This window comes from Amblyraja radiata, chromosome 16 (genome assembly GCF_010909765.2).
Source record: "Amblyraja radiata isolate CabotCenter1 chromosome 16, sAmbRad1.1.pri, whole genome shotgun sequence".
Classification (NCBI taxonomy): domain Eukaryota; kingdom Metazoa; phylum Chordata; class Chondrichthyes; order Rajiformes; family Rajidae; genus Amblyraja; species Amblyraja radiata.
In genome coordinates, this window is record NC_045971.1 from 4,253,309 (window position 1) to 4,269,584 (window position 16,276).

At 46.1% G+C, this 16,276-nt stretch overlaps 1 protein-coding gene across 1 annotated transcript in view; it reads left to right on the forward strand.

Moving 5' to 3' along the window:
- gpr179 (G protein-coupled receptor 179) overlaps positions 1-16,276 on the forward strand; it is a 71,036-nt gene that overhangs the window by 13,248 nt on the left and 41,512 nt on the right. The window contains 1 exon segment of the mRNA XM_033034773.1: positions 6,135-6,243. Coding sequence (XP_032890664.1) covers positions 6,135-6,243 — 109 coding nt within the window.

A 16,276-nucleotide genomic window follows, 5' to 3' on the forward strand; every position in this document is an offset into this window, starting at 1 on the left:
TGCAGGTGCTATAACAACATTTAACAGACATTTGGACAGGTACATGGATAGGACATGTTTAGAGGGATATGGACCAAACGCAGGCAGGTGGGACTAGTGTAGATGGGGCACGTTGGTCATTGTGGGCAAGTTGGGCCGAAGGGCCTGTTTCCACGCTGTATCGCTCTTATGAGTCTGTTAGAGGGAGTCGTGAGACCAAAGTTGTTTTTCAACAAGGGAGAGGGAAGTAGTGAAGATGTCATGGCATGGGTTGGTAGGCATGATCTGTCTTTGAAACATTGAAATGCAGAACAGAGCCGTTGGCTACAACTCATAAAATATTCATCAGGATTTCTCTCTTTCATTTCACTCCATTTCATTTCATTTCCCATTTCACTCTTCATTAGTTTTATCCGAACCATCTTGTCAGTCTATCTGTTTGCATCTGTGAATGTATCATCACTCCTGTCCACTGCTTTGCTTTGCTATCTCTGGGCAATTCCTACTCCTCTCCAATCTTGGCTTTGTCCACATTGCCCATCGCATGAAAAGTCCTTTGAAAATCAATAATTACTTCTCAAGAGGAGCTCTTTGCCATTATTGGTTCATTTTATGCTCCAGTTGAAAGTCACCCTTTAAAAGCATAGAGAGGGTAGAAATAGAGGGCTGGGACGCTGAGCAAAGACTCAGGAGGTGGGAGAAAAGCAAATACTAAAAGGCAGAGAATTAGCGAGAGAAAAAACTGCAGATGCTGAGAATTAAAATAAAAAGAGTAAATGCTGGAGCAAAGAAAAAACTGCCCGAGGAACTCAGTCAGAGAGAGGAAGAGAGCGTCTTCATAAAGGTGTTCATGTCTGAAGATGGGGCCCGACCTGAAACATCACCTATTTATGCACAGTGGTAGAGTTGCCGCCTTTAAGTGCCAAGGATCCGGGTTCGGTCAAGTTGGGTTCGATCCGGGTTCGATGGCGTCAAGTTGGGAAAAGAGGAAGGACAGCGGGATCTGGGGGTCCTTGTTCATCAGTCTATGAAAGTAAGCATGCAGGTACAGCAGGCAGTGAAGAAAGCCAATGGCATGTTGGCCTTTATAACAAGAGGAGTCAAGTATAGGAGCAAAGAGGTCCTTCTGCAGTTGTACAGGGCTCTGGTGAGACCACACCTGGAGTATTGTGTGCAGTTTTAGTCCCCTAATTTGAGGAAGGACATTCTTGCTATTGATGGAGTGCAGTGTAGGTTTACAAGGTTAATTCCCGGGATGGCGGGACTGTCATATGCTGAGAGAATGAAGCAGCTGGGCTTGTACACTCTGGAGTTTAGAAGGATGAGAGGGCATCTTATTGAAACATATAAGATTGTTAAGGGTTTGGACACGCTAGAGGCAGGAAACATGTTCCCGATGTTGGGGGAGTCCAGAACCAGGGGCCACAGTTTAAGAATTAAGGGTAAGCCATTTAGAACGGAGACGAGGAAACACTTTTTCTCACAGAGAGTTGTGAGTGTGTGGAATTCTCTGCCTCAGAGGGCGGTGGAGGCAGGTTCTCTGGATGCTTTCAAGAGAGAGCTAGATAGGGCTCTTAAAGATAGCAGAGTCAGGGGATATGGGGAGAAGGCAGGAACGGGGTACTGATTGGGGATGATCAGCCTTGATCGCATTGAATGGCGGTGCTGGCACAAAGAGCCGAATGGCCTCCTCCTGCACCTATTGTCTATTGTCTATTGATCCTGACTATGGGAGCTGCCTGCATGGAGTTTGTACATTATCCCTGTGACCACGTGGGTTTTCCCCGGGTGCTCCAGTTTCCTCCCTCTAGTATTTAATATGGGGTGGGAGATTGCAATCTTCACCTGGTCCACCCTGTTTCGACTAATGCAATCAACCTGGCATGCACAAACAATTAGATCAAATAGAACAAGTCGACCTGCAACTTTAGGCTGTGCACGCCATGCGCAAGAAGAAGAAGAAGTATTTAATATTTCCAGCCTGGGAAATGTTGAGACTGCCTTTCCTATCCATGACTCTTGTAATTTTAATATTCTTCTATCAGCTCTCCCCGCAATCTCCAGCGTTCCAGAGAAAACAGTTCAACTCTGGCCACCTCTCCCTGTAGCTAATACCAAGCTAATCCAGGCACCATTCTGGTAAACCTCATCTGCATCATTTCTAACGCCTCCTCAACCTACCTGCAACGGGGCAATCCGCACTGATTGGATCGAGAACTGATCAGTCTATTCATTGGAGATAGACACAAAAAGCTGGAGTGACTCAGCGGGACAGGCAGCATCTCTGGAGAGAAGGAATGGGTGACGTTTCGGATCTAGCCCCTTCTTCAGACCCTTCTCTGTACCGTCTCCAGCTTGGCAAGATCTTTCCTATAACATGGTGCCCAGAACCGATAACTAAATGCGGCCTCACGAACGAATGTCTTATACAACTGCAACATGACCTGGTTAGGGACAAGGGGAAACGAGAGATATAGACAATGATGTAGAGAGATAAAGAACAATAGATGAAATATATGGAAAAAAGTGACAGTGATAAAGGAAACAGGCCATTGTTAGCTGTTTGTTGGGTGAATACATGTCTATTCATGGGAACGTCCTGTTCGTGATGTTAGCTGAGCAGGCATTTTGAGATTACACAAGTACAGATGAACGATGTACAGGTTTAGCAATTTTGCTGTAATGCTTTGAATTCTCATTGTTACTGTCCATTATTTGTTTTATTAGGACATAAAGCTGAGATTAAAGCACTTTGCAGCATGTCTACTTGACAACAATTGCCTGATCAAGCGTGCGATGTTATGTACAGTATATATTAATGCAGTATAAAGCTCTAATACTGTAGCTTAATATCACCCATTGAATCCAAGTCAATGGATATTTATACGGCAGAGATAGATAGATTCCTGATTAGTATGCGCGTGTCAGGGGTTATGGGGAGAAGGCAGGAGAATGAGGTTAAGAGGTATATACAATGATGAGAGGCATAGATAGGGTAAACAGTCAGATTTTTTTTTCCCAGGGTGGAAATTTTTTTTCCCGGCTGTGGAAAGCATCTTGTCCGGAAATATTACCATCTGGTTTGGGAATTGCTCTGCCCGGGACAAGAAGGCTCTGCAGAGAGTAGTGCGTTCGGCCGAACAAACGCACTATGGGAACTTCACTCGCCCCCCCCCCTGCAGGAACTATACATCAGGAGGTGCAACTCCAGAGCCAATAAAATCATGGGAGATCCCTTCCACCCCTGCAACGGACTGTTCCAGCTGCTACGGTCAGGCAAACGCCTCCGTTGCCATGCTGTGAGAATGGAGAGGTTGAGGAGTTTCTTCCCAGAGGCCATTCGGACTGTAAACTCCTATCTCACCAGGGACTAACGTTACTGAACCTTTTTCCTTCCGCCCACAATATTTAATATGTAAAAGAATATGTGATTCTGTTTGTACTTTGTTTGGTCGTTTGTTTGTTTGTCTTTTTGCACAAAGTCCGCGAGCATTGCCACTTTTCATTTCACTGCACATCTCGTATGTGTATGTGACGAATAAACTTGACTTGACTTGACATGTCCAACTCGAGAAGGCATGGCTCTAAGGTGAGGGGCAAGTGTTTTACACAGAGGCTGGTGGGTGCCTGGAACATGCTGCCAGAGATGGTGGTGGAGGCTGATACGATAGTGGTATTTGTGGAGCTTTCAGACAGGCACGTGTATTTTCGGGGAATGGAAGGATATGGAAGGAAAATGAGATCAGTTCAGGATGTTTGCGTTTCAATGAACCTAGGTACATGATAATAAAGTACCACTGAATCACTGAGTAGACACAATCATTGTGGGCCGAAGGGCCTGGTCCTGTGCTGTACTGTGGGACGACAGATGGCACAATGGGCTAAGTGTTCGGCTGGCGACCGGAAGGTGGCCGGTTCGAATCCCGCTTGGAGTGCATACTGTCGTTGTGTCCTTGGGCAAGACACTTCACCCACCTTTGCCTGTGTGTGAATGTGTGTGAATGTGTGTGAGTGATTGGTGGTGGTCGGAGGGGCCGTAGGCGCAGAATGGCAGCCACGCTTCCGTCAGTCTGCCCCAGGGCAGCTGTGGCTACAGAAGTAGCTTACCACCACCGAGTGTGACTGAGGAGTGAATGAATAATGCGATGTAAAGCGCCTTGAGTATTAGAAAGGCGCTATATAAATCCCATCCATTATTATTATTATTACTGTTCTACGTTCTACATCTCAGAGAAAAACCAAGTTGAGTTTAGGGAACTGAAAGCCCCTCAGATGTGTCGAAGACCCTCAGCTCCACTGAGATCAATAAGATTATCTACATCTCACATCTGACCCAGAGAGTGAACTTCACCATCTAGAACTTTGGATGGAGTTTAGTTTAGTTTAATGTAGAGATACAGCGAGCAAATAGGCCCGGCCCACCGAGTCCACACCGACCAGCGATCCCCGCACATTAACGCTATCAAACACACACCAGGGAGAATTTTACATTTATTCCAAGCCAGTTAACATACAAACCTGTACGTCTTATGGGAAGAAACCAAAGAGAAAACCCACACAGGTCACGGGGAGAACGTGCAAACTCCATGCAGACAAACACCCGTAGTCAGGATCGAACCTGGGTCTCTGGCACTGTAAGGCAGCAACTCTACCATGGTCATCACTTTTTCCAAAGTGAATCTGATAGAAACATAGAAAATAGGTGCGGGAGTAGGCCATTCGGCCCTTCGAGCCTGCACCGCCATTCAATATGATCATGGCTGATCATCCAACTCAGTATCCTGTACCTGCCTTCTCTCCGTACCCCCTGATCCCTTTAGCCACAAGGGCCACATCTAACTCCCTCTTAAATATGGCCAATGAACTGTGGCCTCAACTACCTTCTGTGGCAGAGAATTCCAGAGATTCACCACTCTCTGTGTGAAAAATGTTTTTCTCATCTCGGTCCTAAAGGATTTCCCCTTTATCCTTAAACTGTGACCCCTTGTCCTGGACTTCCCCAACATCGGGAACAACCTTCCTGCATCTAGCCCGTCCAACCCCTTAAGAATTTTGTAAGTTTCTATAAGATCCCCCCTCAATCTTCTAAATTCTAGCGAGTGCAAGCCGAGATAGGGCTTCTTCTTTAAGGACATGCCCGATAAAGGGAGATCCACTTTGACAACAGATATTTTGTCTTCCTCTACATAGAACACAATACATAGAGCACTACAGCATAGGAACAGGCCCTTCAGCCCACAATGCCCATGTGAACATGATGCCCAATTAACACATCTCCTCTGCCTGCATACGGTCCATATCTCTCCATTCCCTGCATATCCATGTACCTATCCAAAAGCCCCTTAAACACCACTATCATATCTGCCTACACCACCACCTTCCTGACACCCACCATTCTCTGTGTAAAACACTTGCCACAAATATTAGTTTCATTTATTTTATTGTTTATTGTCACGTGTACCGAGGCACAGTGCTAAATGTTTTGTTGCGTGCTAACCAGTCAGCGGAAAGACATGATTACAATCGAGCCATTTACAATATATAGATACAGGATAAAGGGAATAACATCCAATCAAAGATAGTCCGAGGGTCTCCAACGAGGTAGATAGTAGTTCAGGACTGCACTCTAAAGCCGTTAAACTTTGGCCCCATCACTTTAAAGCTATACCCTCTTGTCTTCAACATTTCCATGCTGGGATACCAAGTGTGTAAAACACTTCTCTGTGTAAAACGTGTGGGAAAGAACTGCAGATGCTGGTTTAAATCGAAAGTAGACACAAAATGCTGGAGTAACTCAGCGGGACAGGCAACATCTCTGGCAAGAAGGGATGGGTGACGTTTCGGGTCGAGACCCTTCTTCAGACTGATGTCAGGGGAGTGGGCAGTACAGAGATAAAATGTAGTCGGAGACAGTAAGACTGGTGGGAGAACTGGGAAGGGGATGTACAACAAACATTACCGTTAGACTTTGCCCGACTCATTGTAAAGCTACACCCTCTTGTCTTCAACATTTCCAGCCTGGGATAAAGGTTCTGACTGTCTACCCTATCTATGCCTTCCATAATTTTGTGTGATTCTATCGGGTCGCCGCTCAGCCTCGGGCACTGTGAGTGACTGAGCAACTTGCCGTTACAACGTTGCCTTCTCTGTTCCAGGGGTGTGGTTCGGATTGACTTCAGCCTCGACAGCTTGGACATTGACCAGTGCTCCAGTGGCGATGGGTGGTTTGCTGATTCACATCGGTGTGACGTAAACACCACACAGGTAGGGCAACCGAGGCCTGGCACTGGAGCCGGTGGGATTTACGGTGCCCTTGTGGCTATCGGGACGATCAAACGTGTGATTAAAGTTAACATTTTAGTTTAGTTTCGCTTAGAGATACAGCAGGGAAACAGGCCCTTCGGCCCACCGAGTCCACACCGACCAGCGATCCCCGCACACTAACACTATCCTACACACACTAGGGACAATTTACACTTATACCAAGCCAATTAACCTACAAACCTGTACGTACGTCTTTGGAGTGTGGGAGGGAACCAGAGATCACGGAGAAAACCCGCGCAGGTCACGGGGAGAACGTGCAAACTCCGTACAGACAGCACCCAAAGTCAGGATCGAACCCGGGTCTCTGGCGCTGTGAGGCAGCAACTCTACCGCTGCGCCACCATGCCGCCATGAAGCATGAAATGTACCATACCATTTACTGGGAAATGATTTGACTGGAATGGGGTAATGGTCCACCACCGAGTTTCTGGCAACTGATGCCTCCCCCCCCCCCCACTTAATGTGAACACGGATTGAGAAGTCTCAGCCCATGGAGTTATTTCAGAGAAATCTCATCGATCCTATTCCTAATCCCAACAACCTATTCACTTGCACATGCTCACTACGATTCTCCTGCCACCCGCCCACATCAGCAGGGCAGCACAGCGATGCAGCGGGTAGAGCTGCTGCCTACCAGCGTTAGAGAGACCAGGTTCGATCCTGACCTCGGGTGCTGTCTGTGTGAAATTTGCATGTTGTCCCTGTGACCGTGTGGGTTTCCACCGGGTGCTCCGGTTAACTCCCTCATCCCAAACACGCACGTGTTTGTAGGTGAACCAGCCTCTGTAAATTGCCCCTTTCTGTGTAGGGAGTGGATGTCAGGAGATACAGAACAATGAATTTAGAAGAATCGCTAGAATTTAGAAGATTGAGGGGGGATCTTATAGAAACTTACAAAATTCTTAAGGGGTTGGACAGGCTAGATGCAGGAAGATTGTTCCCGATGTTGGGGAAGTCCAGAACAAGAGGTCACAGTTTAAGGATAAGGGGGAAATCCTTTAGGACCGAGGTGAGAAAAACATTTTTCACACAGAGAGTGGTGAATCTCTGGAACTCTCTGCCACAGAAGGTAGTTGAGGCCAGTTCATTGGCTATATTTACGAGGGAGTTAGATGTGGCCCTTGTGGCTAAAGGGATCAGGGGGTATGCAGAGAAGGCAGGTACAGGATACTGAGTTGGATGATCAGCCATGATCATATTGAATGGCGGTGCAGGCTCGAAGGGCCGAATGGCCTACTCCTGCACCTATTTTCTATGTTTCTATGTTTCTATGAATGAAAGGTATGCATAAAAGTAACGATGACACAAGAACAGGTCATTGTTAGCTCCGTGTTGGGTGAAAACGAGTAGCTGGTGGTGGTGGTATCTCTCCACATCATTGTCTATATCTCTCGTTTCCCTTTCCCCAGACTAGTCAAAAGAAGGGTCTCGACCCGAAACGTCACCCATTCCTTCTCTCCAGAGATACTGCCTGAGTTACTCCAGGTTTTGCGTCTATGTGAGGTTGGCAGGTTAATTGGCTGGGTATGATTGTAAATTGTCCCTAGTATGTGTAGGATAGGGTAAAGGGTCTGTCCCACTTGGCCACTTTTTTCGGCGACTGCTGGCATCATTGACTGACGTATCAGGTGACTGAAACATTTGTGGCGTGATGACTGGTGATGCCCAGTGTCGCAATGTTTTTTTTGCCGCCGCTGGATTTTGAAATGTTCAAAATCTGTTGGCGACCCTGTTATGACACCGGCAGTCGCCGAAAAATTCACCAAGTGCGACAGGCCCTTAAGTGTGCGGGGATCGCTGGCTGGCATGGACCTGGTGGACCGAAGGGCCTGTATCTTTAAACACAATGAAACTAAACTAAACTAAATGCAGCAGGACTCCCATATAACATAGAATGCCTCTGCATCAACAAAACCGTGCTCAATATCTTCGCTGGTATGTTTTAGTTTTAATGTCAAAAACAATTTCTCTAAGAATCTTTTTTTTTTTTTAATAATGCAGCAAAATATCAGGCTTGAGCCTTGCCTTTTCATTCGGCTAATGTAGTAGAATCCTTCTGTGAATAGAAATTATTCACAAAGTCAACAGTAGCTAAGATCTCATCTCCTCTGCAAACTAATACGATTTGCAATTTCACCATCGCTTATCTCATTACGGTAATATTACATTCAGCCCGGCAACCAACTGGAAACAAGACAGCAAAACAAAAAAAAAACATTCAGGAAGCTTTCAGAAACATCTCCCCGTGAGTGTGGGATCTGGCAACACGAGTAGACACAGCGGGAGCGAAGATGTGTGGTATGTTTGCCTTCATCGGCCAGGGCATTGAGTATAAGAATCAGGAAGTCACATTGCAGCTTTATAGGACATTGGCTAGGCTGCATTTGGAGTATTGTGCACAGTTCTGGTCGCCCCCATTACAGGAAGGATGTGCAGGCTTCGGAGAGGGTGCAGAAGAGGTTTACCAGAATGATTCAATGAATCAATGATACGGGTTTCGGCCCGAAACGTTGCCTATTTCCTTCGCTCCATAGATGCTGCTGCACCCGCTGAGTTACTCCAGCCTTTTTGTGTACCTTCGATTTTCCAGCATCTGCAGTTCCTTCTTAAATACTTTATCATCACATGCACAGTGAAATGCTTTGTATTGTAGACAACCCGGTGAAATCATACGGGCACAGTGGCGCAGCGGTAGAGTTGCTGCCTTGCAGCGCCGGAGACCCGGGTTCAATTCTGTCCACGGGCGCTGTCTGTACGCAGTTTGTACGTTCTCCCCGTGACCCGCGTGAGTTTTCCCCGAGTTCTCCCATTTTCTCCCACACTCCAAAGACGTGCGTGTTTGTAGGTTAATTGGCTTGGCCGAAATGTAAATTGTCCCTAGTGTGTGTGTAGGGTAGTGTTAATGTTCGGAGATCGCTGGTCGGCGCGGACTCGGTGGGCCGAAGGGCCTGTTTCTAAACTAAACTAAACTAAGCAGTCCTCACCTAGACAGTCCATAAGTACCGCCACGTTTTGGCGCTGACAAAGTCACAAAAGTTCACAGATCACTCCGATGTGGCAGATTGATTGAGGAGGAGATGGCAACCTAGATAGATACAAACAAGACAGGGACAGATTTCTCACCCACCCCCCCGAGCAGAGAAAGGATCTTTCAGCAAATGATTTTGAAAAGGATGGAATAAGTTCCAAGCCAGTCTCACACGCCTTGGATCACCAGCTACGTTGCCTTTGAACTGAACATCAGAGTCAATATTTTGTGCTCAGTGTTAATCTGACATTTTGAAAGCCTGTGATGATAATGAGTAAAGCCATTATTATATATTTTATATGATTCACAGATGTTCCTTTGGCATGTATTGTTCATTTAAATCCCAGAAGTCAGCATCCCACACACGGGAGATTGGACATAGAACTTGTGGGGATTTTTATTTTATGCACATTTTTTTTTTTAACAATGTACGTTGCTAGTCTGTGTCAGAAGGAACTACAGGTGCTGGAGAACCCGCAGGTCTCCGGCGCTGTAAGGCAGCCACCGTGTCAGATTTGGCTCTGAATCAGAATTACAGCGCCAGAGAACCCCGGTTCGATCCTGACTCTGGGTGCTGTCTGTACGGAGTTTGCATGTTCTCCCTGTGACCGTGTAGGTTTTCTCCGGGTGCTCCGGTTTCCGCCCACACTCCAGAGGACGTGCAGGTACGTCGGTTAATTGGCATTCGGTAAAATTGCAAATTGGCCGCAGTGTATGTGTAGGACAATGCCAGGGTACGGGGGCGATCGCTGGTCGGCACGGACTCGATGGGCCGAAGGGCCTGTTTCCGCGCTGCATTTCTAAAGTCTAAAGTCAGAAGCCAGTGGAAGGGAATTCAATAATAATTTGCAAAAGGGGGTCCAGGTAAACACCCAATAAGGAGATGCTTGTCAGACTGAGGAAGGCTAATTGGTGTCACTTGAACAGAGGCTGCCAGGCAGAATAGATTTGCTTCGATGCCTCTGTTGCTGTGGTCTTCAATGCCCGGAAGTGAACAAACATCTGATTGCAACATATTGCACTGATTTATTTCCCTTAATTGCTTCCTGATCACGAATCATAGCGGCGGGGCTTGCCTTTCAATTAAAATCTTTCCGGGTGCTGGAAAGCAGCTTAATATGAAAACCATTAAAAATGAATTAGTATTACGGAGACAGGAACTGTAATATGTATTGAGAAAAAGCTATCAGTTCTGATGCAGAGGTTTGGTGGGGCAGGGAGGTGAGGGGCTAGTTGGATTTTATTCTCTCGCCCACCCTTTCATCGCCCACTGCAGTTCCTGCAAACGTACGTCTTGACAACAGTTCATAAGTTCTAGGGGCAGAATTAGGCCATTCAGCCCTTCAAGTCTAGTCCGCCATTCAATCATGGGTGATCTATCTCTCCCACTCAACTCCATTCTCCTGCCTTCGCCCCTTAACCTCTGACACCATTTTTAATCAAGTATCTATCGATCTCTGCCTTAAAAATATACATTGACTTGGCCCCCGCAGCCGTCTGTGTCAATGAATTCCACAAATTCACCACCCTCTGACTAAAGGAATTCCTTCGCAACTCCTTTCTGATGGAATTTCCTTTAATTCTGAGGCTGTGACCTCTGGTCCTCGACTCTCCCACTGGTGGAAGCATCCGCTGTATCCAGGCCTTTCACAATTCACCATTCATAATGAGGTTCTCCCCTCATCCTTCTAAACTAATAAGAAGGCCTTATAAGAAGGCCTGTTCCAAACTTCTGAGCTGTATTGAAGGCTGATGCCAAGTTTGGTGTTGTGTCAGTGAGTTTGGCAATATATCGGTATAGATAAGGTAGACAGTCAGAACTTGTGTCCCAGGATGGAAATGTAAGAGACTAGAGGGCACAGCTTTATGGTGAGAGGGTGAAAGTTTAATGGAGATTTTAGTTTAGTTTAGTTTAGTTTCATTTAGAGATACAACGGGGAAACAGGCCATCGAGTCCGCGCCGACCAATGATCCCGCACATAAACACTATCCTGTAACCACGAGCGACAATTTAGAATATTACCAAAGCAAATTAGCCAACAAACCTGCACGGCCTTGGAGTGTGGGAGGAAACGGGAGCACCCGGAGAAAACCCACGCAGGTCACTAGGAGAACGTGCAATCTCCGTACAGACAGCACCCGTAGTCAGGATCGAACTCGGGTCTCTGGCGCTGTGAGGCAGTCCCACTCTGCCGCTGTGCCACCGTGCCTGATGTGCGGGGCACCAGTCACCCCTACTCTCAGCACCCCTGACCTCCACCACCATAAACATTCAATTCAATCTCAAGAATATTTCAATCAAATCTTTTTGAAAGAACAATTGTAACTTTCTATCATCTAATCACACTTACAAGGTCACAGCCAAAGAAAGGGAAATGGGAATTGTCACATCTTGGCCTTAGATGTGTAATAATAATAATAATACTGCCACAATATTTACAGGTTACATTCCTTGGTCTCCATGTTCATTATCTCCCCAGGCCATGACGTCCTGCCTTGGCTTACACAGGGCACATATCATCTGACCACCATGTCAGCTGATACAAAGGTCAAGATATTTGCATATCATTATCATGACTCATCGTCGTGACAGGAATAAGCTGGTCCGGGCGGCACGGTGGTGCAGCGGGTAGAGTTGCTGCCTCACAGCGCCTGAGAGGCCCCGGTTCGATCCTGACTTCGGGTGCTGCCTGTGTGGAGTTTTCACGACCCCCCTGTGACAGCGTAGGCTTCCTCCGGCTGCTCCCGTTTCCTCCCACATCCCAAAGACGTGCGGGTTTGTAGATTAATCGGGCCTCTGTAAATTGCCCCCCTGTGTGTAGGGAGTGGGTGAGAGAATAGGATAACATAGAACTAGTGTGAACGGGTGGTGGATGGTCGGCATGGACTCGGTGGGCCGAAGGGCCAGCCTCCACGCTGTATCTCTGAACTAAGTTAAAACTAGATCACGCATCGGAAAGAACTGCAGGTGCTGGTTTGTACCAAAGATGGACACAAAGTGCTGGAGTTACTCAGCAGGTCAGGCAGCATCTCTGGAGAAAAAGTACCCTCCCTTCAGACAACTATATCACCACAGATTTGCTGGGCCACATATTCCCGCACGGCTGACATAGATTCTATGTAAAGACGTGCAGGTTTGTAGGTTAATTGGCTTCTGTAAATTGTCCCTAGTGTGTGGGATAGAACGGGTGTATGGGTGATTGCTGGTCGGTGTGTGGGCACATTGGGCCAAAGGGCCTGTTTCTATGCCGTATCTTTAAACTAAACGAGACCAAATTGTAAAGGCTTTTTCGAGCTAGTAATAGTAATGATGAAATGTTTCAGGCTCTTCGTGTCTGATTCAATGTCTGATTCAATGTCTGATTTCTGTCTGCTTTGAGTTTAGTTTATTCAAGTCAAGTCACATTTATTTATATAGCACATTTAAAAAACAACTCTCGTTGGCCGAAGTGCTTTACATTTGTTATAAGAATAGTCTAAACAAACAAACTACATACATATATACATAGAGCCCTCGCTCAGTGGACGTCAGGAAAGGCTTGGGAGTATAGATAAGATTTTAGTCTTGACTTAAAGGTGTCGATGGAGGGGGCAGTTCTGATGGGAAGGGGGATGCTGTTCCACAGTCTAGGAGCTGCAACCGCAAAGGCGCGGTCGCCCCTGAGCTTATGCCTAGACCGCGGGATATTCAGCAGCCCCAAGTCGGCCGATCTGAGGGGCCTGGAGGTGGAGTGGTGGGTGAGAAGACTTTTAATGTAGGAGGGGGCAAGCCCATTGAGGGCTTTGTAGACGTGGAGGAGGGTCTTGAAATGTATACGGAACCGCACATGGAGCCAGTGGAGAGAGGCCAGGATCGGGGTGATGTGGTCCCTGTTTCGGGTGCCCGTCAGGAGTCACGCTGTGGCGTTTTTGGACCAGTTGCAGGCGGGACAGGGAAGATTGGCTGATGCCAGTGTAAAGAGAGTTGCAGTAATCTAGGCGGGAGGAGATAAATGTGTGGATGGTCTTTTCGAGGCCGTCAAACTGGAGGAATTGTTTTATTTTAGCTATCGTCCGAAGCTGAATCGTGTACGTGTACCGAGGTACATTGAAAAGCTTTTGTCGCAAGCCCACCAGCCAGAGGAAAGACGATACATGGATTACAACTGAGCCGTCCACAGTGTACAGATACATGATGAGGGAACAATGTAGAATCTAAATGATGTTTAGTGCAAGGTAAACAATAGTCGCGCTTTGGGCGACTACTCACGACCATACAGGCGTACCTTTTTCTGGTCGCCGCTGGATTTTCAACATGTTGCAAATTTTCGGCGACCTGCTGCGATTGTGACAGGTGCCAGCAAGTCGCTGAAAAAAAATCGCGTAGGTGGGACAGGCCCTTAGCAACATATAAAATCTGTTAATCTGAGGAAAGACATTCTTGCCATAGAGGGAGTACAGAGAAGGTTCACCAGACTGATTCCAGGGATGGCAGGACTTTCATATGAAGAAAGACTGGATAGACTCGGCTTGTACTCGCTAGAATTTAGAAGATTGAGGGGGGATCTTATAGAAACTTACAAAATTCTTAAGGGGTTGGACAGGATAGATGCAAGAAGATTGTTCCCGATGTTGGGGAAGTCCAGAACAAGGGGTCACAGTTTAAGGATAAGGGGGTAGTCTTTTAGGACCGAGATGGGAGAAAAAAAATTCACACAGAGAGTGGTGAGTCTGTGGAATTCTCTGCCACAGAAGGTATTTGAGGCCAGTTCATTGGCTATATTTAAGAGGGAGTTAGATGTGGCCCTTGTGGCTAAAGGGATCAGGGGGTATGGAGAGAAGGCAGGTACAGGATACTGAGTTGGATGATCAGCCATGATCATATTGAATGGCGGTGCAGGCTCGAAGGGCTGAATGGCCTACTCCTGCACCTATTTTCTATGTTTTTATGTTTCTAAAATATAGATACATGGAGTCACATAGCATAGAAACAGGCCCTTCAGCCCAACTTGTCTACGCCGACCAACCTGCCCCTTCTATACTCATCCCACCTGCTTGCGTTTGATCCATATCCCTCTGAACCTGTCCGATCCATTTGGCAATAGTTGCTAGTGCGTGCCTCAACTATCTCCTCTGGCAAAAAGATTCCTTCTCTCCAATGATGCTGCCTGTCCCGCTGAGTTACTCCAGCATTTTGTGTCTACCTTCGATTTAAACCAGCATCTACAGTTCTTTCTTACACACATTATCTCCACTGGCAGCTTGTTCCGTGCACCTACCACCCTTGTGTAAATAAGTTGTCCATCAGGTTCCTACTAAAGCTCCCCCCCCACCTCAAACCTATAGTTAGGTATGTTGCAAAGCCTACCTGAAGCGTTGCTGAAAATCTGTCGCTGCGGGTGTGCGCGATTTTGGCGCCGTTTAGAGGGGGCGGGTTTAAAACGCGATTTTCTCTAGGCTGTTCAAATCGAAGATGTTCAGCCTAGTTAATTATTAACGAAAAATCGCTGGAAGACCCCTTCGCAAAAGCTATTATTAGTTTTAAAGGCCTCGTATAATAGTTATAGTAGTTTAAAAATCAATCTCTAAACCCGCGACCACCAGCAACCGCAGGGTCTCATAAAGCAAACCGCAGAAGGTAAGTTGTATATTTTTACATTAAAAAGGGCTTCTAAAGATCCCTTTATACAAAGTTTAATATTGCGAGCAGCTCATTTTGGGCCCATTATATCCCGCAGTATTTTTCTCGGCATTTGGGGCACAAATCTACCGCAATGTGAACGTTCTAAACCAGCGCGTTCCACAGGGACCCACTGGAAAGCTGATTTAAATGGGCATTTATTTACAGCAATTGAACACTAAATTCCTTCCATTTGGCCTATAAATTAATGTAAATGAGATTTTAAAATCAATTTTTATTGTGAATTATTTGTGAATATTATTTGGACATTTAGGCTATTTAAAAATGTTAATCATTTATTAAGAAATGGATAGATGTTTAGATCTAGTAATTGAAGTCTGAAATTAGCTACAATTAGGTAACTAACTAATTATATGCTTTAATTTCAGGTCATCCAAGTAAGATTATTTTATATTTGTTTCAGAATGCTTCAATCTATGATAACTGAACATTTCATTCAGTTCTCTTAATTTTTAAGAAAGTTATGGGCTTTTGACTGTTCACGATCACAGCTTTTTTGTTATGTCCATAGAAAATCAATAGGGAACAAGATGCTCATTTCCCAGTATGAAAATGGCCATAACTTTTTAAATACTTGAGATATGAAAGTGAATTAGGTGTCAAATTAAACTTATTTTTATGCTTTATCTGATGGGATAAATTACAGACTTGATTTTTAAAATCTCAAAATTTTGTAACATTGCTACTATAGTTAAATATATCAGGTCAGGTACATCTATAGGAAAGAACTGCAGATGCTGGTTTAAATCGAAGATAGGCACAAAATGCTGGAGTAACTCAGCGGGTCAGGGAGCATCTCTAGAGAAAAACGGATGGGTTACATTTCGGGTCGAGACCCTTTTTCAGCGTGATATGGGCCAAATGCAGGCAAATGGGACTAGTTAAATGGGGCACTTTGGTCAGCATGGCCAAGTTGGGCTGAAGGGCCTCTGTGTGACACTATGGCTCTATGTTACAACAAGAGGAACTCTAGAGAACGGACACTTCTGATGTACGGAGTAATAAGTTTAAGGACAGTTTTCGGGGGGGGGGGGGTGGGTGGAGGTAGGGCTGTACCTGGTGACGATCTCCTGGGAGGTGTGGGGTCTTGCAGTGTACAAATCTACTGCCTGACCATATAACCATATAACAATTACAGCACGGAAACAGGCCATCTCGGCCCTACAAGTCCGTGCCGAACACTTATTTTCCCCTAGTCCCACCTACCTGCACTCAGACCATAACCATAACCCTCCATTCCTTTCCCATCCATACACCTATCCAAT